Source organism: Filicampus tigris, chromosome 2 (genome assembly GCF_054856515.1).
Source record: "Filicampus tigris isolate MCC_2025a chromosome 2, RoL_Ftig_1.0, whole genome shotgun sequence".
Classification (NCBI taxonomy): Eukaryota; Metazoa; Chordata; class Actinopteri; order Syngnathiformes; family Syngnathidae; genus Filicampus; species Filicampus tigris.
The window spans coordinates 12,559,128-12,584,523 of NC_141218.1; the positions used below are offsets into that span (position 1 = coordinate 12,559,128).

A 25,396-nucleotide genomic window follows, 5' to 3' on the forward strand; every position below is an offset into this window, starting at 1 on the left:
TGCAAGCCAATATTTATTTAATTCAAACGACAATTCAGATGCTTCTGTTTTCTGCTAAATTAAAGACTTTATTTATATAACAAATCCAAACAAGAAAAACCCCATGCACAAACTGTTTATCCCTCACTAATCCATGTGTAAAATTCTGGCTCATGCGTTGCTCCCAGTGCAACATTTGCTACTGTATTGACAATGCAGAGCTTCATCACGCTGTCTAAATAAAGACAGGCTTATCTAATATATTTATTTAACTGAGTCTCGACCCGGCTCAGTGCTTCACCTCACCACACCATTCCCAGCTGTTGTGTGCAGCGACTGCCGTTTGGTCACGTATTAAAACTTCTGACGAATTTCTCATTTCTTTTTTACGCAATACATACGAGTTGTTGCACGCCTGCAGCACCGCAGGTTTGATGAGACTTTTAACAACCCTTATCCCCTTATACACCCCCGGTTCAATAAGGACCAAACTGAGGTTTCGGTGATCGACCTTGAAGGTCAGAGAGAGAAACTTTTACCAAAACTACAATATTTTAAACCCTCACAATGTGGAAGGAACCTGGGCGTCATTTTTGACTCTGAGCTCAGTTTTATTCCTCACATTAAAAATGTAACTAAGATCATTTTTTATCATCTTAAGAATAGTGCCAGAGTCCGCCCGTTTCTCTCTCAGGCTAACACGGAGGTGCTGATGCATGCTTTTATTTCCAGTCGTTTAGATTATTGTAATGCCCTTCTGTCTGGCCTCCCCAAAAAGAGTATCTCCACCTTACAATTACTGCAGAATTGGACTGCAGGAACAGGAACATAGGATGAGAGAACATTACACCAGTTTTAAAATCACTGCATTGGTGCCAAATGATTCATTATTGCTATTATTATTATTACTACTACTATTGTTATTATCATAAAACCTTTGTACAGGTGTACAGGCAACCTTTTATGTACATAAATAGGCAACCAAGAGTAAAAAAAAAAAAAAACATAATTTGCCATTTGTTTGTAGGCCTCTTAATGAGGCCTACTTTCATGTTAGCTTTGTGGCTATCTTGTGGCATCTTAGACAATTACAGAAAGACCACAAAAACGGGAGTAGCCTATGGTGATTTTTTTTAGCGAATAGCTATTGTTAGGTTGCATAAAAGATAAAAGTAGGCGAACAAGGAAAAACAAATGGGCAAGAGTTCACTGTACATGAAACATATATCAATTTCAACCGTTGTTTCTCCCCCAAAAAGGCGTTGAGTGAGCCGCCGACGTGCAGATGTGCCTCCCCTTCAAAGTGTTCGGCCATGCGTGAAGACAAGTCATTCCTGTCGGGTCAAAATCTGTGCTTTTGGCCCCTGCATTTGACTCAACACCTGCTGTGCAAACGCGGTGACGTGAGGCTAGAAAGGCAACTGGCAAGCCGTTCAGCTGGCTGGCGTGTCACAATTCCACTCAGAGCAGACACGGTTCAGTGGCAATTAAAACACAGGGGCGGTCAAGGTGATCTTCGCACGCTCGGTTTAAGAAGAGAAATATAAAGAGATACAGTATAAAGTGATGAATAACACAAACTGAGCATAAAAGAGGAATTTGCACGTGTTTAATTTTTCCATTTGGCTCTTAAACTAACAGGGCCCATGCCATTATACTGTTTACAATTTTCTACGAGAGTAATTTCTCTTTAATGTTCTCATCTTATTGTCAGGATTTTTTTTAACAACCACAGAAATGAATGTTTTATTTGGTTCCAAACAACACACCTGGTATTAACAAATCCCTATTTCTAAATAAAAGTTGAAATTTGGGAATACAGCAGATCAAGAGTGAGCAAACATTTGTGCATTGGGGCCACATTTGACTTTGAAAACGCACGTCATTTGTAGATGAGGTAGATGAGATCGTGAAAAGGAAAAAAAAGGCACCTGCGACACGGAAGAAGGTGAAACAGGCAGCATAAAGACGACACAACAGATGTGGAGAAGCAACATGTTAAGAGATTTTTGTGATGTTGTCAGCGACAAGAATGCATGAAGGTGAATGCATTTCTTGTGCCATTTTAAGAAGCATCACATTGTGCCATTAAAAAATCCTAATCTAATATGACATACAAGGTATTTTTTAAGTTTCTCATGTAGCTTTTTTCTTCTTTTTTGTTTTTATGCTATTTTGTTTTGCTGATGCAGGACTATGCAAGAATTTAGCTGGGTTCAGAGAATTGTTTTGCTGACTTAACAAAACACATCTTGTTGGGCTATACTGAAATTTCATTTTGTTCTGTACTTAAGTATATTTTAGAGATTTCACTTTTTTTGCCTGTACTTCAGAAAAGGAGTTGAATCAGTAGGCCTACATCTATTCTTTCACGGTTTTATATTTTTAATTAATTTATTTATATATTTATTTATTTATGTATTTTACCTCGATCCACTTTACGACAGCTCTCTCTAGCGTTCATCCACAGTAGAAATCCAATTCCCTTTTGTCCCGCCTCCACTTCGACTCTATTAGCTCAAACAATTAGCGCCGTCACGGGACCTCTTCCGCCTCTCCCATTGGCTCGGCGACGCGTCCGTCAGAGCGACCTACGGAAGTAAAACCCCCACACCACACAAAACAACAAAGATGGAGGGGGATATTTCAGATATGAACAGACCTCAAATGTATTTATTTGGTGAGCTATAGCCTTCAAAAAACACACATTTTGGTTCGCATTTTTGCCTGTTGAACATAATACGTTCAACTTTAAGACGCTGCTTATGTAACAGGCTCATTTAACCGCCCCATTTGTGCTCTTTTGTTAGCTAGCCGCGGAATAAAGGTCATAAAATGGCATACAGGCGTACCTCAAGTGACTTCACGTCTTTGTCGACTTGCACTGTGCACGTACGTGGCATTCGTTACACGTCCCATGTCTTTCTCCAGGTTGTACACTCAAATCGGACAAACGGGAGTACAAAGTTGACGTTGACGACGATGAAACGGAGCAACAGCTGTCCCTCAAAGCGGTAAGACCGCCCTTAAAACGAGTATCAGCCTCACAAGTGTTAGAAAAACAATGCAAAGAAAAAACAACAACTACTGTGTTTGTTCACAATTCGTTGCCTGGAGCCCCGTACACACTCGCGCCAACTTATCTCGACCGGCGCGAATCTGCCCTCTTTTTTGTCACGTGATCGTGGTTAGCTCATCTATTCTTTATTTGCTTGGGAAATGTAATTTATTGCGTTTCAAAGAAGACATTGTGCTTCCATGCAGCTATCTTACTCAGTGAGCGAGTTATCCCAACTGACTTCGGGTGAGACGCAACATAGTGCTAGCCTAATGTAGACGGGCTAGCAGTGGTGTTATAACACTTTAGGGATTGGATATTCGAACTCAAACGGTGGAGTAACACGTGTAGACAGACAATATAATGCTCACAAGCACATATTCTTCATCTTGTGCAAAAGAAACGACTATTTTATTACTGCAGCTTTGAGTCAATGACATTAAATTTGATCCTCATCTAAATTTGCATGAATGACTGCATTATACTGCCAGCGAGTGGTCAGTTGATTACACCAGAAGGAGCCTCAGTGAATTAATTGGATTGTGCAAACTGTTTAATTTGTTACAGTCAAATTAAACACAATTATGCAGTGCTATTGACCTCAGTAAAAAAAAAAATCACATTTCACACTTTTTGGGGGGGCCAAAATGGAACGTATAAATTGTTTTTCCCTTTGTTTCAATGAGGAAAGATCGCCAGGTACATTTGTATATCCTTAACACCAATTACTACTTTCCTATTAGTCAGGGCTTTGGAGCAATTTTGTGGCATCTTGGAGTGTTATAGAAAGAGCACAAAAACCACAGATAGTCGACTTTTTCAGTGAGTAGTCGTGGATGGGTTTGTCACAAAAAATTTAATTGGTGAATAGCAAACAGCAAATACGTAGGGGCTTCACTGTATCTAAAGATTACTATCTGTAATCCAAATTCATCCCAAGGGTATTCGTAGCATGGCTATCTTGTGTATTTGTGTATTCACACTGAATTCCGTTGTGCGCTGCGCCCTGCCGCTGTTTCAGGCTTGCCTGGGAGCCGAGGCTGAGGACAAGTTCCACATGGTGGAGTTGGAGGCCCTCACTTATGATGGAACAGCCACCAAAGTACCGCTGGTTGTGCTGAAGCCGTCTGTCCTGCCCTCTGTGAGTGAAAACCAGTACAAAAAACAAACCCAAAACAGTTGAAATTTTACATGTGTTGGCCTGTGTTTGTGTGTGCTGAATCACATTACATAAATTTAATATGAATATCTTTTTAATTTCCTAGATGAGTTTAGGTGGATTTGAGATCACGCCGCCAGTTACATTACGTCTCCTGTCAGGTTCCGGACCGGTACATATTAGCGGACAGCATTTTGTCAGTAAGTATTCACACATTGGCTCTTCATTATTCTTCGCCAGGGGTGGGCAACTTGGTGGAGGAGTGCACATAGGGCCACATGCTTCCTAACTAGGTGTATGGCCACTTTAAATGTGGACAAAATATGTACTCTCAGTAGATTCCATTTTCAAAGTACATTTCTCAATGCATGTACTGTATAAAAGATCTACTATCCTAACCCAGCATCAAAGTCAAGCAAACAACAAAATAATCACATACTGTATGTGCCTTGTGATTGGTTGGCTACCAGTCCAGGTTAGGCTCCTAGCGCACCTGCGAACCTGATGCGTACGAACGCTATAGAAAATGGATGAGTGGATGTATCGTTGACGATGTAAATCTGAGTATAAACTACCTTGTGTTTTTTTTGTAAGGTGTGAGAGATTCAGACAATGAAGAGGAAGAGCATAACACGTCACCGGTGAAGCGTCCTGCTGGCCTGATGTTGGGAAAAAAGGTTTCACAGGTAGCTCTCGCACTTCGTTTTTTTTTTCAGTGGTTGCTCATGAAAATTTGAGCTACGTTTTCTTGCTGACTAAAGCGGGGTACTCAGATACTGATGTTTTATTTCTTAACTCAGTGATTTCCAAACACTGAAAGGTATGCTAGGGGAAATGATCAAATGTCACTTTTTTCCCCATTCAATTTTCATGAAAGCTATTTAATTATTTACTACCAAGAATATAACTTTGTTCATCTATCTCTGCCAGCAGCATATGGCGACAGACAAAACTATAAAATGGTCTTCCACTAGATGGCAGAAGGTACAATTAACCTGTGTATCCACCTGTTGCCACTCATAGAACAGAATAATAGCTTTGTGTCTAGCTCAATTGACGCAAATGTCACACTGAGTCAGTCAATTTGTGGTAAATTACAATGAGATTATCTCACCGTGTCGTTCCGTTTTGATGTCACAATCACAGAGTTCATGGCTCAGCCCAACTCTGTTGACCACAGTGGAATTGCCATCGTAAATATTGAACAGGTTTTACATTTACGATTGGGGTTGTTTTCTGAGCAGATCAGGAAGGGGAAAAAACATTCTTTGACACACATGATAATATTTTAGAGACATCTGATAAACGGGCCTTTGTGGACTTTGATCGGGAGGCCATGTTGAATTGGTGCCAGAAGGGACATGCCAAATAAAATGTTTGAAAAATATTTTAGTATCTTTTATAATGTTGTAAGATGTGCAAAGACTCTAATCTGTTTTCTTTCTTTTTTTCTCATTCATTATGCAGAAAAAGCTAAAAATGGACTCTGACGAAGACAGCGACGAAGACAGCGACGACGACGACGACGATGAGGAGGATGATGACGAGTATGTTTTTTTTTCCCTCCCTATTCATAATAATTTTATATGCCAAGCTCATCAGCCTCAAGGATTATATTATCTTTTGTTATTTTGTAGTGATGATGAAGATGAGGACAGTGATGAAAATGAAGCCACGCCCCAGAAGAGCGTAAAAAAAGTAAGCCGGGTCGATTTAGTCGTGTTTTTTAAATGAATAATCATTCCGGATTTTTAAGGGCTGCAACGATTAATCTAATAACTAAGGGTGTATTCGCACCTGCACTGTTTGGCACTAAATGGACCAGTCTTCGTTTTCCACGCTGATCCGGACCTTTTATGCAGGTGTGGATACACACAAACGAATCCATGCGCGGATCAAACAACCGGACCGAGAGCCACTTTTTGAGGCGGTCTTGGTGCGCGTTCGCTTCCGGTGTGAATAAAAACCACTGCCGATTAACACCAATTACAGGATTTTGGGGTTACAAAGCCACCGTAACCCGGCATTGTGGGAAATATTAGCCTATAGTAAATGTTGATCATATGTGATCCTTTGGCTTTTTTAGCCAGCATGTTGTGGGTCAGGACACGCAGAGTACACACTTTTGCGGGTTTCTGCACACATTCGCCAACGCTGTTCCAAAATTTCGAAACATGCTTTGAATGAGCTGCTCTTGACACTCAAAATGATATTGTAGCTCTAATTCCAGTGCAAATATGCAGCACACAGGAATTGCATGTTTTCCTCAATTTCCGGGTTTGCGTTCTGTATACCACCCTCCATTTCTGTCCAATAGGAACAACGATCGTCACATGCGTCGATGTGTTTACAGAATATAGTTCCCTTGCAAAAAGTACAGTGTGAATAAGAACTAGGGCTGAACGATTAATCGCATTATTTTTTTTTTTCTGTGTACCGGCCATGTACAAGAAAAGGGTTGACTTTGATTCGCGTGTCTCTGATGTTGAGCACACACGCGGAGACGATAGTGTGTGGCTACTTGAGCCATGACAAAATAAAACGCTCCCGTACAAAGTTGTCAAGCGGTCCGATATGAAGAGGATACGTTCAGCTGCATGTTTCATGAATGAGCCTAAAGACCGACGAAAAATATGTTACTCCACGTTTAATCGATGAGACGCTAAAGAGTTGTAATGCTTGTTGGAAAGTTGTTAGGTCATAAGCAGCATAATTCTCAGACATTACCTACCTGTTAGCGTGTGTTTTGAGGCATGCATTTTTATGTCCTTTTTTTTTTTTTAAAGTACATTTTTATATTTTGACTATGGAACACATGACAAAATGTATGAAAACAAAGCTGCACGTGTCAAATGGACTGTTACTCCTCAGTTGTCCACTTGGTGTCAGCAGAGGCAGACGCTTGCATTTTTGCCTCAAGTCCTTTTGTTTCCAGCTTCATTCAAACTCCCACAGGCGGTCTGTGTCCTGTGGCAACATTTCATTTGCCTCCAGCTCCGCCTACTACCCCTGCACCCACTGACCGGCCACCTTTTTTTTTTTTTCTCCCCTGTACGAGGTAAAAAACATGGAACCTTTTCATCCTGTTCACTCTTGCGCCCACCTGTTTTTCGCCGAGTAAAACACAGGGTTCGTGTGGCGTAATGATCGGATTTCTCCTCTGTAATCTACGGGAATTCTCACTGTCTCACCAGCAGGACGGCACTATTTCATGACTAAACTCACACCCATATGCACACATGTATGCATTATTTTTACATACAGGTATTTGCAGTAAGTGCAGATTAATCCATACCAGCAACGTGCAGTGGAACCTTCAAAGCTGAACACGATTGACTTCTAAGGTATTAAATTCTAACTAATGCCTAGGAAAAAAAATATATATATATATATTTATAAATCGTGCGCCTTCCTATAGAATCCCCTCCAAAAAAAGCAAATTTTTTGTTTCATATGATAATATTTTACCTTTTTACTAGTCATTTTTATACAAATCACACTTGGAAAAAATATTTTTAAGCTACGCTAAACTTTTATTAAAATTCACACTTGGGGGAAAAAAACAATTTTGTTTCATGTCGCCTTTAGCTAAAAATGTCTGAAAAGTTTCTTTTTTTTTTGACTAAATTGTCAAATTCAACCTTTTTTATATATATTTTTTAAAATGTAATGATTTTAAGACACAAACTTCCTAAAAGTAAAAGGCCCTGTTTTTAGTTAGGTTTTTTGGGGGTGTCATATTTAACCTTTTTTGTTCATTTTCATCTAAACCACACTTGGGTGAAACAATTGTCATAGTTCAGACGATCCAATCTTTGAAAGCCACACCCCCTCTTCAAGTTTGGCACGTACTTTTCCCCCCTGCTAACACTCTTAAAAAAATCTTTGTTTTAAAATGGCATTTTATAGATGAAATGGTTGTATTTAACCCTTCTTATTTTTCTAGAAATCACAAGCGATGCACCCCCTTCAACATGCAGACTCAGTTGACGCATCCCCTCACCCCTGCGCACACCCTAAATAAAGCCACATCTTCAAAAACAACAAGAGTGTAAATGTGTAATTTATTAGACCTGGTTGTCGTTACACGTTATGTCGCAGGGCAGTCTCTTCCTCTCCACTTCCTGAGCTCAAGTCTCATGGGATTTGCTGACATCGCACTCGCTGGTTTGAACTCCAAATTTTCTTTCTTCCTTTCTTTTTTTTTTACACTTTTGCTGCCTATTTTTATATCCAGAACTCCAAATTGTTGCACTTTGCAGGTTCCATTGTAAACTTGCCTGAACACATGTAGGATTACTTCGCACACATGCACAACGTTTTTTTTCTGCAAGCCTACATATCTTCATCCCTCTGTCATCCCACTGTTAATATGATTGCCCCCCCCTCCCTTTTTTTTTTTTAATCGTCTCTCGTGCCATTTCAGCCCTGCACCTGGCCCTCGCCTTTGAACACGTTTTGCGTTTCTTCGCAATCACTTTAAAGTGCGTGTGTGTGTGTGTGTGTATCAGCCTAATTTCGGCGTGTGATTTCTCCTCGCTTCGACGAAAACACGCGGGTCCAAAGAGAAACAGTGCCAGGGCGAGAGATCAAAGCGGGGCAGATGCGCATACCTGCGACATGAGCGCCGCTCCTCGCCTCGGGGTCGGATGACAGCTGAGCGCGTCTGTCACCTGTTGATATCTTCACAATCCTCGTCCGCAAGACCGTAGCACTTGGAAGTGATAAGCGAATAAAGCAGATATCTTGATGATGGGTAAAACTGCATGTAGATGTTGATATTTATCAGTCAGCGTGAGGTGATCCTTAAAATGTTCATTCCACCTTTGGAAAAATGCCACAGATGCAGTAAATAACATTGTGGAATTGTCTTTGAAGAGTGTTTGGCAGATTTGCATGATTTTAATGGTCAGTTTTAGTGAATGAGAGGTTTTTGACTTGATTGAGGTGGCATTGATATATTCATCATTTTATAAATAAGCTCATTTTATTTTTTTTATTTCTTAATACTGTATGCTTAACAGCTTAATTTCTTTTTAACCCCCCACCCCCCACGCTTTTTGATTAGCTGACGTCATTGAAGTTTGTTGCGTAATGGCTGCATTAATTAAATCACATTTTTTTAAGTTGATAAATTTGTATATGCCATTATATTGCTTTATTTATAAGACTGTGTTCATAACTCTACAGTCTAATAAGTCATTAATTTGAATTCAAATCCTGTTTTCAAGTCCATTATTATTATTATCATCGATATTATTATTATTTTTGCAATATGCAGTACAATTTGGATGAAACCTCTTCCACTGGCCTTAATTTTGTTCTTTTCTATTTAAAAATATATTTTTCATAATATTTTTGGAGTTTCATTTATTTTTTGCACATGAACCAAGCCTAACAAGAGAGTTAAACTTGAATAATTACAGTAAATATTTGAGTGAAAAACAATTCTGGGCCATAAATCAAAAAAACAATCCAATGAGAAACAGCAAGTTTACATGTTACCATGACGGGTCGTATGTCAGTTCCGTCATAACTGAGGGAGCCACTGTATACATAACAGCAACCCAGAAACAGGGCGGGAAAATCTGGCTTTTCAAATATGTGTGCAGTGTAGGGCTACAGATATTGAATATTTTTGTCGCAATTATAGAATAAATTAGTCTACAGATTATCCCACGATTAATTGATTAATCGTATCTGATTGAGTTTGAATGTTATCTGCAGGTATTATGATTGTCCACTTGGGGTTTGCCATCCACACTTCCTTCCAGTCTATTATCTGTGACTTTTGAGTGTGTGTGGCTTTAAAAGGCCATGCTCGGTCCGGAGAAGGACAAAGGTCTTCGAAAAGATGCTCATTCTCGGTTAACGGTCACTGATCTCGGAGTGTGCTATGAAATGTGCTAGTGAGTCATGCTAACAATCTGCTTTACTACAAGGAACATCAAATAGGGCAAATGTAAAAAAAAACAAAAAACAATTTGTTTACATAACAATAACAACCTAATGAAAGATGGAATGTTTTGCAAAGGTTTAAGGTACAGGAGACAATTGTGTGGAATATAGTAGCGATCCCAAACATTAGGGGTGTAACAGCTAAACTCATGGTTCAGTTCGGTTTCTGGAAACTTCGGTTCGGTATATTTTGGTACCAAAAAAATGTTTTTTTTTGTTTGTTTGTTTTAAATATGTTTATTTTGAAAAGATGACAAGTAAATTTTTAGAAAAAATAAATAAAAGCGAACCATTCGGGTGATAGCCTAAGAAATTACACCAGAATAAAAAATACACTAGCAATAAAGGTCTTTTAATTTTATAAACTATTAAGACACTGAAATCTTTAAATACTCAGCAGCAACAGCCTATGACACATCTAAGTATTTAATTTAAAGACAAATTGTCAGTATAGTACATGTATACACTTTTTGTGAAGAAAAAAAAATACATAAGGTACAATTATTGCTAACTATATTAAAACTTTTTATAATGACAAAAAATACAGTAACTTAAAAAAGTCTGAATGAAATTATATACACTTTTTAGACATTGAAATTTTTGAATGTTCAACAGCATATGATAAATCTCGCTATTTAAGTTTGACGTTTTTGGCTAAAAAGACTGCTTTCTTCCTCGTGGAATAAACATTCACAATCGGATGATGCCGTTTTAAGTGCGTTATTATGTTAGACGTGCTACCTGCAACATAGCCGCCGATCTCCATGTAGCAAAGTCGGCACACAACTTTGGGACTTATCCACGTACCTTTCCCCATCGGCGATTTTAACAGGAAAGCCAAAATGTTCCCAAACACGAGACCGCAGTGTACGGGGGGGGGGGCCCTCTAGTTGTGGCTTGTTTGCGTATGCTACAATAATGCCATTTGTCCATGCATTTATGATTTATCACGGGCTTCTGGCGTACTGGCTCCTCATCTGTGCCCCCTCACTCTCCTACGCGTGCAACACTCAATAGCGTCCGTGTGAAAACTCGCCTACTCACGCGTAAGCCCGCGTTAATTCTAAAAACTGATCAGAAACGGTACGCAAGTGGACCGAACCGAACATGCCGCACCGAAACGTATTAATACACCCACGTATACCGTGACACCCCTACCAACCATGTAGCGCTATGTTAAACGTTATAAACGCAATGAGAATTCCACATTTTACCATTTTGTCCGTTACAATCTTTTTGACTGCACCGCACCTCATTTCCAGCATGCATTGTCCCCCCCACCCCCCGTCAATTTTATAACTTGACAGGTCTGCTGTCATGACTGAAGCGTTTTCCGCGCTTCTCATCTCGTCATGTTCAAAACGTCTCGTAAATGCCGTCACTTGATCTTTCCAGAGTTATCGCTTCAGGAAATGACACGCATAATGGTCTTGTAGTCGTTATGTCAACACGGGCAATTACACTCGCAAGCCGCTCCGAGGCGAGGAAAGGGTTGGTGTTCAGGAAATGTGGGTTATTAGATAATCGCGCAGGTGAATTCTATCAATAGAAATGTAATTGGAAGGCCTCCGGCATGTAAGGAGGCAACTGAGGTGCTTATTTATAGGAAGTTGCACTAATTTGTGTTATCTCTCCACTTCTTTTTGGAAGAATTCTCAATTTGGAATCAGATTTACTTGGTGTAGTTTTTTTTTTGTCCATTTTAATGCACACATCTGAGTTTGATGTATTGAACTATCATTTGACATCCTTCACTCATATTTTTTTCACGTCAGGTTTGTGTCAATTATGACCATTTTTTTTTCTTCATAGCTCCCGGAAATGTCGAAGAAGGCTAACAAAAGTCTGATGAAACAAAATGGCCCTGCGGCGAAAGCATCAGGATCAGGGGTTAAACCACAGATTAAGGTACAGTCTTTGTTTATTTCAGGTTGTGCCATTTTAGATGGCACAACCTGAAATGATGGCACAACTAAATATAAATGATGGCACAACTAAAAGACATCTTACAATGCAACACATCTTTATTTATATTGCACTTTCACAAAGCGCTTTCCAGTACATTTAACATAAAGTAACAATAATGAAGTTACGCCATAGTAACGGCCCCAAGACAATTTGATATTCTATGTAAACGGATTGCTGTAGCCGCCATTTCGCAATGACCATCTTATTTCGTTAATGTTAACTGGTTCCAGATAGTCTGAATGGAAATCAGTTTTGCCGTCTTTGTGCACTGGAATGTGATAAGCGCATTGTAATTAGCTCTACCTGATGGTAAATTTCTACGGTGGAATGTCTTGGGCGGTTGCCTCTCAAAGCCCAAATCTTGAACTCTGCCTCTCTCTTAAGCAAACACACCTGACCTCTAAAATGGTTTCCTGGGGCAAGGTTTAAACCCGTGACCCGTGTCCCGACCCCTCCGTCTTGGGTTGCAGCCACCTTTTGATGCCCCCCGCCAGCCCACACGGCAACATGCAACACCAGGGGAATACAAATTGGCCGGCTTCTCCGCACGTTTCGCGTAGCGTTTGATCAAATGGCTTTGACAGGAACAAAAGATAAGGCGGTTCACCACACAGACAATACACCCAGGCCAATTGCTGCTTATCTGACCCCTGGAAAGGTTGTGATTTGTGTGGAACACATTTGTGAGGACATAATTCCCAAGGTGAGGAAAAAAATGGGGCTTTTGCACGGCAGGAACTTCAGAACTGTCGTGGCAAGAGACTTTACCCGAATGTTCCCAAATTTCAACGACGCGTACCAGAAACATGGGTGACCGTTTTTGTCCCTGCGACGTAGCGATTGCAGTTGATGAGAGTTTTACCGATTCCGATTCCATTATCGCCACTGCTTATTGAACTGATTCCTTTTATTCTCATTGGGTGAGCGGATGAACAAATACAGATGACATGGATGCCGTTTTTGTATTATATGTCATCATATGATATGATAATAGAATCCAACTGTTGTACTCATTTTAAAGTTGGATTACACATGGCTTGATTGGTCATGCCTGGGAGAATGTGGCACAAAAGATGATGTAATAGAAAAGCGACTTTTGTTACCATCAGTGCCATCACATTGATTATTCCTTTGATTACCCGGAGTGTCAAAGACAAATTTGCGGACACTCTCCTTGAATCCTCCGCGGATTAGCCGACAGGTTGCCGATACCGTCCGAGCAGTTTGAATTTGTGGCCCGTGGTGCTTCGCCGGTTTCCGTCGCCTCTCTCGTACCCAACAACTGTTCCCTCTTGACAACCTCTTCACACCCCTCGCTTCCTGGACACACCTTCTCCCAATTGCTCTCATTACCAGTGTTTGATGTCTGGTGCAGCTTGCGCTTCCAGATGCCCCCGAGGAGCGAGGAAGAAGGCGTGGATGTCTGTTTTTTCTCTCCTAAACGCAGGTGACTGGTCATTAGATTGCCTCGTCAGATCTGCTGCCAGTACTGCAGTTCTCACCTCTCGCGGCCCAGCGTGTCGCTGCACCTTCTTGCGTAACTGGGCTTGTCATGAGAATCAACAAAGTCGCGCCGATCCGAAGTCTATTTATCTTCCAGCTGGTTTTCTTTAGATTGATGACTTTGGAGAAGTTATGCCTTAAAGCAGACGTCAGAGTTGTAAAGTTGTTAACCACTTTGCTCAGACTTATCCCAGAGGATGAGTCATTGTTTTTAAGCAGCTGATTGACATGTGTTAAAACAGGTGCCTATCTGGATAGCATTAAGTGTAAAGATATATTTTTTTTTTATGTGGGTATGACTCGTCAGGTTGGAACTAATGTGCATGAGAACCTTCAAAAAGACCAACCCATTGAGTGACATACTTGACCCCGTATCCAGAAACATTACATGACATCATTATGACAAAAGGACGAGTCTGCGCCTGCACTACAAGCAACAGTTTAAGAGGTAACTTTTTTCCGGGGACCAATAAGTTGGTTTAGTGCGACCTTAATGTGTTAAATAAAGCACCACATCCTGACTGTTAAGTGGGACGCTGGTATATGGGCGCTGAAAAGATCACTATACCTGTTTATACAGGTACATGTCTTTTGAAGATTTTCACCCATGTTGTCCGGACCAAGTTGGCTGCAGTAATTAATCGAATGTCTCAAATAATTCATTTATCAAAAAGGTTGAGTCAAAATCTCTGCCTTAAATCTCTTTATTGCACAAATGGCCACAAAAAAAAACCCGTAATACTCACATTCATAAACGATTTTTCACTAGCCATAACTAACACGCAGCTAACAGCCAGCAAACTCTGCACACTCGTTCGCCGACACCCACGTCATTCACCGGGCCAGGCACCTCACTTTAAAGCCGTACACACTCAATCACATATACGTACTACAGTAGAACGTGCACAAAAATAATACATGCACCTTGCATGTCCATCACTGATAATGCAAAATCTATTTTTATCAGATTACCCAATTACTCGATGGAATAATCAGTAGAATGTTCGATTCTAAATAGTTGCAGCCCTAGACTAATGCTTGGGATCATGAAGGAATTAATGAAATGTCTCTGGAAAACCAGTAAATTGGAACCTCTGAAGTAGAACGCCACCGATTTCATACAATTCGGAATTCGATCGTGTTTGACCGAAATATGCCTCTGAAGTTGCAAATTTATCGTGAATCATTTTTACATGAGAAGTCAACCCAAAACGTTTCTTTCCTATATGTTCTATGCAGCCCTACTTACTGATGGCATTCTGGTTGATATTGTGTTTGTCTAATATGAGTTATGCAGCAAAATCCCCCCCATTTTTGTCCATCAATGACATCACAGTTGCTCAGGGCTCAGGTAACGATCAATCATGGCTCAGCTTCTGAAAAGCGATTGGCCGTGATTTGCCGTTACCTGAGCCCTGAGTAACTGAGATGTAATTTCGGGTCAAGTGACAAAATGGCCGCCCCCTGAGATGGAAAAAAACGGCTGGATTTTGCTGTAAAAAAGCTGTAAAATTCCCATTGGGGAATTTGGTTGAAAGTCAGAACAACCAACGACCAGCATCCCTAAATTGGTCGCATAATGTATTCAGCGCTATTGAATTCCAGTTCTGCTTTGCCTCGTGGTTTGGTTGCTTTGAGCCTTCTATTTGTGAAGGATTTCTGTGATTCTTGCTGATTGACGATTTGACGTGAACACGCTCACAGCTAGATTAAGAGAGCCGGGGGTTGACTTAACACACTACTTATCAGTGATTGTGGTTACTTGGTCATATTGAGCCAGATCTCTTCAAGACATTGCGGCTTTGCAGAGCTCACATCGCCGAGCAGCCGCCCCCCCCCCCCCCCACCCCCACCCCCCAACCCGCCCCCCAGGCACACTTGATGAGCAAAGGTGTTGCAAAAACATGTGTTTGCTTTGGATTGAAGGCGACAGATTGCGTCAAATGAGAGTGTGCTTGTGATTAAGTTCCATGTCTTGTGGCATCTGTAATCAGCGTCTGGGCCAGATGAAAAAGCTTGTGTGTTTATCAGCTGTTTCAGGTCCACAGCTGGCCTTTGGTGCTGGCTTATGCAGAGAGCTGCCTGTAAATAATAAATGTAGTGGATTTGGCTGGCCAGCAGCCAGCAGCATATGTGCTCTTTGTCTGTAGTGGGGGCGCATGTGCGCCAAGTTTTTCTTTTTATTTCGACCTTTTGATGTACGCTGTAAAATACGGGTCTCACGGAGAAGGGGACAGATGACAGTATTTTTTAAACATGGGCTAATCTTAAAAATGTGACCTCTTATCATATTCCTGAGATTAGACCATGTGTTCAACTTTGTCAAATGGCTTGTCTTAAGAGAGACGTTGCTGTCTTGGACAAATGACGTGACAGTTTGTATATCATTTTATACGGTAAACTACAAAGTCTGACATTGTATCTCCCTTTTAAGCACTAGTTGCTATTCTGCACACTTTGATCAAATTCAGCATATTTCTCCATACCGTCCAGGTGCTGTCGAGTGGGATGAAAACGAAATCAGGTGTTTACACTCTCAGCTTTGGCTCGGACAATGACAGAAAAATGTCTTGGACCGAGCAAGACGGCACCATTAAAGCCAATCGGGGAGAGTTTTCTTCTCAACCAAAGCCCAATAGTAGTTTAAAACATTAAACATACTGTGTTGCGTTTCAACTCAAGGTAAGAGTCACTTTATAATTTGTCATTAAAAAAAAAGTTTGGTTTGTTAGGTTAAAAAACAACAAACCACTTGATAAGAATACCAACAATGTTTGTGTCAATGTGTGACCTGCTATACATTTCATCATCAAAATATATATAAAGATAACATATATATATTTTTTTTCTCAATTGCTCCTAAACAAAAGAGGAAAAAATATATGATTAAAAAGTAATATAATAGTAGGGTTAATTTTCACACAAACATACCATGAATTGAAGCCCTAACGTAATGTAAAATATTTCCACTCTCTACTTTTAAACAAAAATAAGTGAACAAATGAAAAGCGGTGAGCGGTATTTTGTTTGCGACAGACGAGGTTTCAAGGTTAGTAACGTCACGCGTTGAACTAGTTGGCGAGGCACACACACGGTCGAGCCCCAGCACGCTCAGTTACCACCACACTGACTATTTTTCATTTGATTGTTTTGTATTAATGACCTAGAAGCCTACAGCTCCGACTAATTACAACAACTACCTCCTGTGTAATGGCCAGTTCTATTTTTCGTTGTTTGGTTTTATTTATTTCAAGATCGGTCCCTTAAAATGTGTCCTTATGTGAAACCAGTCTGGGCTGCCAAAAAGTTTTGGGACCGTTGTCATGAGCTGGGAAAATATCAATGGCATCGTCGATTAATCGACTTTGCCTTGACTACAAAGATCTTTAGGCATGCAACCCCTTTAGTAAATATTGAGCATTTGTGAATTCGTGATCTCCGTAGCCTTCTGATCCACACAAGCAGAAAGCAAAGAACAACATGCTTGCCAGTTCATAGTCTCCTTCCATGAGTCTCTTCTTGCTTCTTTCAAACATGTCTCTGGCTATCGATGAAACCCTGCAATTTCTTTGGATTCCACACTGCCGTTGCATGCAGGGACAAGCTCGTTGGCTTGTGTAACATCCACTCGCATCCACTATGCCGTTTGTGCGTGTGTGTTGTGCATGTCACTTTCAGACACACTCCCGGACGCACTTGTCGGATTGCGAATGCCGCAGTCTTCATTCCTTGTATCTGTGTCCATGACATCACCAAAGATTCAAGGTATTGAACCAAAGGAGAGGCATTTAAAAAAAAAAAAAAAAAAAAAAAAAAAAGCGTACTTAAACACACATGTTGCTCGTTGGCACGTGTCTTTCATTTCTGTGGATTTGCCATTGATGGAAATTTCAACAACTGGAACGACAAAGCTCGCCCTCCCCGGCTCGCGAGTAATAATTTGTACCTGATGTATTAAAAATGTAAAAAAATAGAATAAAAAAAAGATGTTGTAATTAGGGTACATTTTGTCGTCCCTTGTCATTCTTTTATCTCCGTCCAGCTGCTTACTCATGCCAAGGCTATAAACACGGGCCAGACTAAATAGGTCACGATCGGGGCTGATGCTCAAGATGTTCGGCGATGCTCATAATATCAATCCATCACCACTCAATCCACGTAGAAATCCTCTATTTTGTACACCCTAAACGGGTCAGACGGTATTCAAGTAGTATAGAAATAAAGAAGAAATATTGCTCGAATATGTAATCTTTTGAATCTGCAGCTGTGTAAATCTCCATTTGACATCCCAATCAGCCTGTCTTATCTGGACAATATATTTTTCCAGACACCTGTTCCAGGAAAAGACAAAGCGCAGGCCGGCCCATCGAAATCTCCGTCTTTGGCCGAGATAAAGACCAAGTTGTCGATGGCAGCCAAAGAGGTAGAGCCTGCTATTCTCGTCCTCGCAGATTGCCGCTCCTATTGAGTGTCTGCCGCATGGCCGAGCCCATGATTTACTGTCTTCTCGCATCAGGGGAGACCGCTGCCCAAGACGGAGCAGAAGTTTGAGAACTTTGTCAAGAGTTCTTTTAAAATCTCAGACAAACAAGTAAGTAACTGTGATACAGTTGATGTATTTTTTGGGTGATGTATTTACTGTTCACACATGGGTTTAGATCCCAGAGCCAAGTGAGACTGCTCTTACCTTGAGAGCCTCCATTTTTTTTTTTTTTTTTTTTACATTTTTAGCCTCACACCATGTGTTATGCATTATTTGCTCTTGTGATCGATGCATAGCCGCAAGAGTTGTTTACCGGCCGGATATGTCAAGTTTGGAGCCGGACTTTTTTAGCCATCAGATGAGTATGTCAGAATAAGAGTGGCACTTTAGGCACTTTAAATTGTGGCAGGTGTGCGCTGATCCCATTTAACAGGAGTTTGAATGCTATTGGTTAATTTTGGACACAGCCACAGCACCAGTCATTAGAAGGTGTGCTGACTTGTACATCAGCTCTCAAAGATTTTTTTTCCCGATTGAGTTGTACAGGTTATAGTTCACATTAACGGTGGGGGGAAAAAAAGTTTTGAAATTCTTCCTCTTGGTCGTATTTGTTTTATAGCACAAAAACCTTGGATTTTTACGTACTATGGATTTTTTTTAGGCTGATGCTGATGCTGAAAACTGCTGTAAAACAATCAGCAAACATTGGCCATTTAACCAATGACTTTGGCCGACGTTTGAAAGGCCATAATCGGCCGATTAATTGGTCGGGCCCTAATTTGAAGAAGGATGTGTGATATTATATCCACTTTATTAACTCAACAATTTCAAAAACTACGGAATGCATGTTCTGATTCATTTGGTGTAAGGTTAACACCCAAAAAGGGGCCAACGGAAACATCATATTAGTGAATTTAAGCTACTGAAGTTCCGCTCTATTAAACAGGTCAAAAATATCGCGGTTAAATTGTTTAAAAAGATAATTTGCCGTGGGACTTTGGGGTACACATGGAAGTTATGTTTAATTGGCATTAGGATTATGAGGAGGCCCTTGTTAAAAATAATAATAATAATTATTATTATTGCAGCCCAAAAGTTTGAGAACTCCCGTTTTTGACATGCTCATGCTCAATTCTAGCGAGATATGCTGAAGTCTTGTGTTTCATCAAGCATGAGTGTATGGAAGCTGCACTTTTCCAGGAAGTGTTGTGCGACCTGTGTTGCCATTCAAGGCCCTGCCGCATCAACATATTGATTGGTAGCTGGCCGCCTTGCTCGGGCCCTTGGCAGTTGGCGGGTCAAGAGCCCTTTCGCTTCATTTTAAGCCTTAAGAGCCCTCCGCCATGATGGATTCACAGGAATGCGCCATTGTTCTTCGCACGGTTGACATACATTATGCTCTCCAGTCGGCCTCACACACACAAACGCACACACGCAGAGATCTCTCCAGGACACCGTGTTCTCTTTGAATTATATCCATTTTGTCTCAGTGGGCCCAGCCGGCCCGTGTTGAGGCGGAACGGGAGTACACCTGCCAAGACCGACTCTTTCCCAGTGATTTAGTGGAGTGTGTCTTTTGTAGCCTTAATGAAGGGACTGGTGGTATGCGGATGGTACCAGTCTCACATTCACATTCAAGGCCTTTGACCAGCTCAGTGCAGAAACTAAATCTTTCCAATGCTTTCTTGTCATTTTAGGGAAAAAAAAAAACAACAGCCCATTTCCTTTTATTTGGTAGTGCACAAATGAATCACTCAGAGAAGCTTCGGAGACTTCTGCAGTGTCAGATAGTAGTAGTGTATTCAGGACTGTTTGGACATTTCATATTTACAGTCTTGAAATTGCTTCGTTTCATCATTGTTATTCTGAAGAAAAATAGATGGCCATTTTGAGGGCTTTCCCATACTTAAAGACTCCCAACTTGAAAATCCCTCCCCCAAAGCCAGTTTGACTTCAAATGAAATTTAGCAGGCGTGTCTATCATGAGTAGATCCACAAAAGGCCAGGACATCAATGATTATAGTTTGAAGTGGCCATTTTAGGGCCATGCTGGCCATGTCCTGCAAAAATGAGCTTGCCCTTGGCTTTTTGTACGATTGCTAGCGGATTTCAACCGCGGATACTCGAGTGATGGTATAAATATTTTAGTTTCCCTCATTGAATGTGGTTACATTATGGCAGCAAAGTTTAATGGCTTGTCCAATTGCAAACAAATTTGACTTTCCTTCTTCATCTTCTTTTTCTTGTTCAGTGGGGGCGCTTGGTAAACCAGCTTAATGGCACATTACTGCCACCAACAGACGTTGCCCTTCCACAGCAAGGAAACCAATGTGAATTGATTGTAGCTGGATGTTGTGAAGTTTACTTTCGCCATCTAGTGGTGGAGGTCTAAAGTGCACTCTTAAAAACCTGGATGTCAAGGCACTCTAATTGGACCACTGTATACGCAGTTGATGTTGCAAAAAAAAAAATTTTGATGACTCGGCATTAAACACGAAACACACACTGGAAAGCAGCCATTTTGGTTTGAAATTGTTGTTTTGGCCAATATCAGGGGGTCCTTCAAATGCAGACTTGCCCTAAAGATTTTCTCCGATTGCGACTAAGTTCCAACCACGTAACCTGGACAGATGGGCGACGCTAAATGTAGTCTTCGCCGTTGCCTGTGGGTGGAGTTTAGCTCCAAAATGTTGTCCGCGCAGTGTAGAGAGCAGCCGAAAAAGCCCTTTCAAGTGCAGCGAGAGACCGGCCTTTGCCGGCGCTGGTGGTGTGGGGAGAGCTCTTGTTGATCCCGCTGTGTAGAGAAACATCTGTGGAAATGCTCTGGTTTCATCAGCCCGGGCTGAGATTTGTCAGACCTGAAGCACCTACTCATATACTCTGGTATGTACTACTGCCCCCACCCAAACCCTCATCGCTCCCCAACAGCCCCGATCTCAAGTCCCACGGCCGAGACGCACAAAAACATGCTCGGAAAAGTGAGTCATGTCTCTCACGCTTGTCTTTCTCTCGTTCTCCCCTTCTTCCCCCGTCTACCACAGGTGGTCAAGGACCTGTGGGGTTTTGTGAAGACGCTGAAGATGGAGATGAAGTAGACGCCTTCGCGCCTTGAACGAACGCAGTTCTCCGTTTTTGCATCCGTCAAGTGATTTAAAGGCACAGTCGGCAAGATTTCCTACTTTCCTGCTCCGTCTTGTTTTCAATGCCGACGTCGCTAACAGCGTATGACTCGCATGCGCGGCAGCACAGTTTCACTGGGGACACATTCAGCGGAAGAGCGCTTTCGCTATTTGCGGAAGCCGCCCATCTCGTCAATCTGTTTTGATCGGAGGGGGAATCCGGCTCAAAGTCGTCGCAATTATTATAATTTCATATGCCTAACTGACATTAAGTGAATAGTTTTTTTTTGAGAGGCGGGCACTATTTTTCACAATGATTTTATCCATCCATCCATTATCTATAAAGCTTATCCTCACAAGGGTCGCGGAAATGCTGGAGCCTACCCCAGCTGTCAACGGGCAGTAGGCGGGGGACACCCCGAATTGGTTGCCAACCAATCGCAGGGCACACAGTGACAAACATTCACACTCACACTCACACCTAGGGGCAATTTAGAGTGACCAATCAACCTCCCATGCATGTTTTTGGAATGTGGGAGGAAACCGGAGTAGCCGGAGAAAACCCACGCAGGCACGGGGAGATTATGCAAACGCCACACAGGAATGCCGGGGCCGGATTCGAACCCACAACCTCTGCACTGTGAGGCGGACGTGCTAACCAGTCGCCCACCGTGCCGCCACAATGATTTTATTTCTAGTTATATATTTTTTTGAAACCTGAATCGCTTGTGACCTAATCTTTTTTTGAAAGATTTTCTCAGACAAAAAAAGAGTTGAAGTCTACACGAAAAGGGCGTAAATCCTACAACAGTAGCTATAAAACGCAAAGCACCTGCAGATGTCACATTTATTGCATTCAGGTGCTCCAAGATGTTTAATTGTGTGCATGCTGCGATTGGCATCTCACTTTGCTCTTGCGTTACACCGAAGACTGACTGCAGAAGCTCCGCATTTCCGCAACGCCGCACATCCTTGTCAGACGCAACAATGATAGTGCAAAAGGAAATATTGCAGAATGTGCCTTTAAATGTCTTTGCTCCAAACTGAGATACGTCCCATTTTATTGTGAATGAGATTTTTGTTTTTGTTTTACGTTTTTATACATGCTTGTACAGTTTGTGTGCTTTTTAGGTTGGTTAGGCACCAAAGTTACGGTTCAGTTGTCTGCAGTTATGAAATCTATGAACTCCCCAAAAGGATTTTCTGATAGAAACAAACACATTCTGCAGCATTCTTTTTCATGTGTGAAACCATTTTTTTTTTTTTTTTTGCGCTTGATGTTCTTCCAGGAAAGACACCTGGTGCTCGTGGATCAGAATTCTTTCTTCTTTTTTTCTATACTTTTTCTCAACATATTTGGTAAAAATGTAGTTTTTATTTCATATAGCTTATAAAGCCAAACTGGTGTCCCAATAGCTCGATTGCGGTGTGCACCCACACACAAGAAAAAAAAATGGCCATGTGTGTCCTTACTGCGCTTATATAACATATGTATGTATGTAACGATATCTGCCGTAATACCAATACTAACCTGTGAGAGGCAGCATGGTGCCACTGGGCATCCAGACTGCTGGAAAAAAATACCAAGAAGGAATTGATTAAGCTAGGCTAACTGTTAGCTTGTCTCATAAGTACATTGTGGTTTCAAAATGTTCTTGTCAATTTTTCTTTTGGTGAATAACGAGACACATTAAGATGTTGATAAGGATTTACAATCGTGAATATTGAACAGGTTCAACATCTACGATTATCTGTCCCCGACCGTTTTCTGAGCAGATCGGTGAGGAAAAATCATTCCTCACACACTCCACAGCAAAAGATAAAGGATTGTCTCTCACATCGGCCCTTTGCTGACTATGATTGGAAGGTGGATCCAAATTCAAAATCAGCCCGATTATCTTTGTGTGGTGAATAACTTGTGAGACATGTTATACAAACGTTTTTGTCCGGCAACAGCGCCACTCGCTTCCTAATTGGCTATCTTCCCGGTTTAACATTTACAGTGCCCGGCCTAGAACTGTTTTCTGAGCAGATCGGGGAAGAAAAATCTCTTAACACATCCCACATCACATGATAATCACTCAGGATAATCTTTCAACGACACCAATAATCAGGCCTTTGCTTACATTGATCACAAGAGAGAGCCATGCTCCATTGTACGTATGCATGTATCCTGCTTAAGAAACAATATCAATATGAGCTCTCTAAAACCAACACAGATGTGCTTACTTAAAAAAAAAAAACAACAAAAAAAAACCCATCATTAGTCGCAGTGGTATATTTACAAGTTGTCCGCCATATATTTTAATGTACCTGCTAACGGGAGAATCCTATGATTAAACGAAATTGTCCTGTTTACTACCGCACGGTCATGAGGTATTCATCAGAGAATGACACGAGAGTAAAAAAATGATGTCACCTCGACAGAAAGTACACAAGGCGCTTTAATTGTTTGCACCCTTGAATGTCTCGACGGTTATAAGCGTGCTCTCAATCTGCGCTTATTGTGTGTTTATGGCGCCGTATAATACCTTTTACGAGGCAAATGTTGGCACTCGGATGCCATCTTTTAACGATTCGCGTCAATCCCTTAATCATTGCGTACTTCATCTGATCAAATAGTTATTGCAGCCCTCTTTGGGTAATTACCTAATTTGAAATAGATTTAGTAGCTAAGTCTGACTTTAGGACATTTTTGGTAGAGTTGACGGAATGTATAATGTAGTTGCTTTTATCAGTTTAATGAATTGTTTTTCTAAAAGTAGTGATTGTGTGTGTGCCGCAGCTGAATAAAATGTGTTTGATAATGATAATACTCAACCCGCCGTTGTGTTACAGTGTCCGATTTTTGCTTTATTGTTTTTTCATGGAAATTCCCTTTTGAGGCCATTTTACTGTATGTTTTCAAGCCCGCACCTGATCATGTGCAATTGACATCTGTAAAAAAAAAACACCAAAAAAAAAACACTACTACTTCTTTATGAAGCTGACTTTGTTCTAAATGATCATCTCAGTACCATAGAATTCCAGCATACAGTATCATGTATTTTTTTTATTCCAGCCATAAATCAATGGATATGAAATCCATAATACTTTGGGCGAACCTCCAAAGTTGTAATCCGAAAAAAGTCATCTTCCCAAGATTATTTTGTAAAAACTCAAAGAAAATATCAATATGATGCTGTGTTGTATTGATAAAACTGGATCAAATCAATGATAATTTTGACTTTTAAATACGTTGGCTATACCAGCTTTTAAATTACAGCAGACATTTTGTGAACAATGAATAGCTTTGTAAATTGCTGGGTTTCTCGAGTACCTGCTCACCCATTAAGTGTAAAATAAATAAATAAAAGTCAATATTGTATGTCTGCCTATTTCTGAAAATGGTTACATTTACCAGTGGTGGCTCCACGCAAGCACTATTCATTTGCAGTCTGGACTTTGAGACGTTAGCATCTCCTTCTCTGGAGGGAGTCTTCAATTACACTACAAAAAAAAAGAAAGTCTAGATTTGTTGCTTGTAGGTTTTTGGGTAAAAATAGTAGCTAAGAGGTCAGGAATGTCGCTAATTATAAGTGAAAAAAAGTTGGCAACACTTGAGTAGAGCCTGGCTTTTTCACAAAATTTTGGGCACTGCCCCCGGTTGCCAGACTTTCAATGATTTTATTTTTTGAAGTAGAATTATGGGAGACATGAAAAATGTAATTTCTTTAATGCATTTACATTTTTCATTTGTAACATATTGTGATACGGTTTTTCGTATGTGATTTATTTACCAAGAAATTATTGCGCAGTTTCTGTATCGTGATACCATCGCACCAAGAACTACTCTGCATTTCAAACCCCTAATTAAAGGGTGAATATTTTCCTTTATTTTAGTCGAATTTACGACAACTTGGAATGCTTGGAAAAGCTACTGGTGACATTTTGAGCCTATTTCAATGAACATGCTTTCTTATGGGAAGAAAATGAAATGAAATTAGAGCAATTTGGATATCTATCAGCTTCGGAGGTTCCACTGCAAAGATTCTCTTGCTCAATATTGGTGATCGGATGACTACTGGATGTCAGACTTTTTGGTTTTCATTGACTAACCTGTAACATATGCCCAAATAAAGGGAAGTCTTCAGCGACCCAGAAAAAAATCTGTTGAATTATTGATTTAT

The 25,396-nt window shown here is 40.8% G+C and overlaps 1 protein-coding gene and 1 long non-coding RNA gene across 3 annotated transcripts; one reads left to right on the forward strand and one right to left on the reverse strand.

The window, feature by feature from the left end:
• LOC147151416 (uncharacterized) lies at nucleotides 1-3,265 on the reverse strand. The gene is made up of 2 exons (XR_015082446.1): nucleotides 2,832-3,265; nucleotides 1-2,570 (listed from the first exon to the last, which is right to left on the reverse strand). It is a non-coding gene; the product is annotated as an uncharacterized LOC147151416 (long non-coding RNA).
• Nucleotides 2,524-25,377, forward strand: npm1b (nucleophosmin 1b). 2 transcript variants are annotated; one of them, XM_086016051.1, is made up of 11 exons: nucleotides 2,524-2,659; nucleotides 2,911-2,993; nucleotides 4,059-4,178; nucleotides 4,303-4,396; nucleotides 4,791-4,882; nucleotides 5,664-5,743; nucleotides 5,834-5,894; nucleotides 11,967-12,062; nucleotides 17,953-18,048; nucleotides 18,142-18,216; nucleotides 21,150-25,377. In XM_086016051.1, the coding sequence occupies exons 1-11, from the start codon at nucleotides 2,611-2,613 to the stop codon at nucleotides 21,201-21,203; spliced, it is 900 nt and encodes a 299-aa protein (XP_085872177.1). In that variant the 5' UTR covers nucleotides 2,524-2,610; the 3' UTR covers nucleotides 21,204-25,377. The 2 variants fall into 2 exon arrangements, 1 of the variants encoding a protein (XP_085872177.1); XR_015082445.1 differs by lacking the exons at nucleotides 18,142-18,216; nucleotides 21,150-25,377 and adding an exon at nucleotides 13,933-14,073.
• Nucleotides 25,378-25,396: the final 19 nt, after the last annotated feature.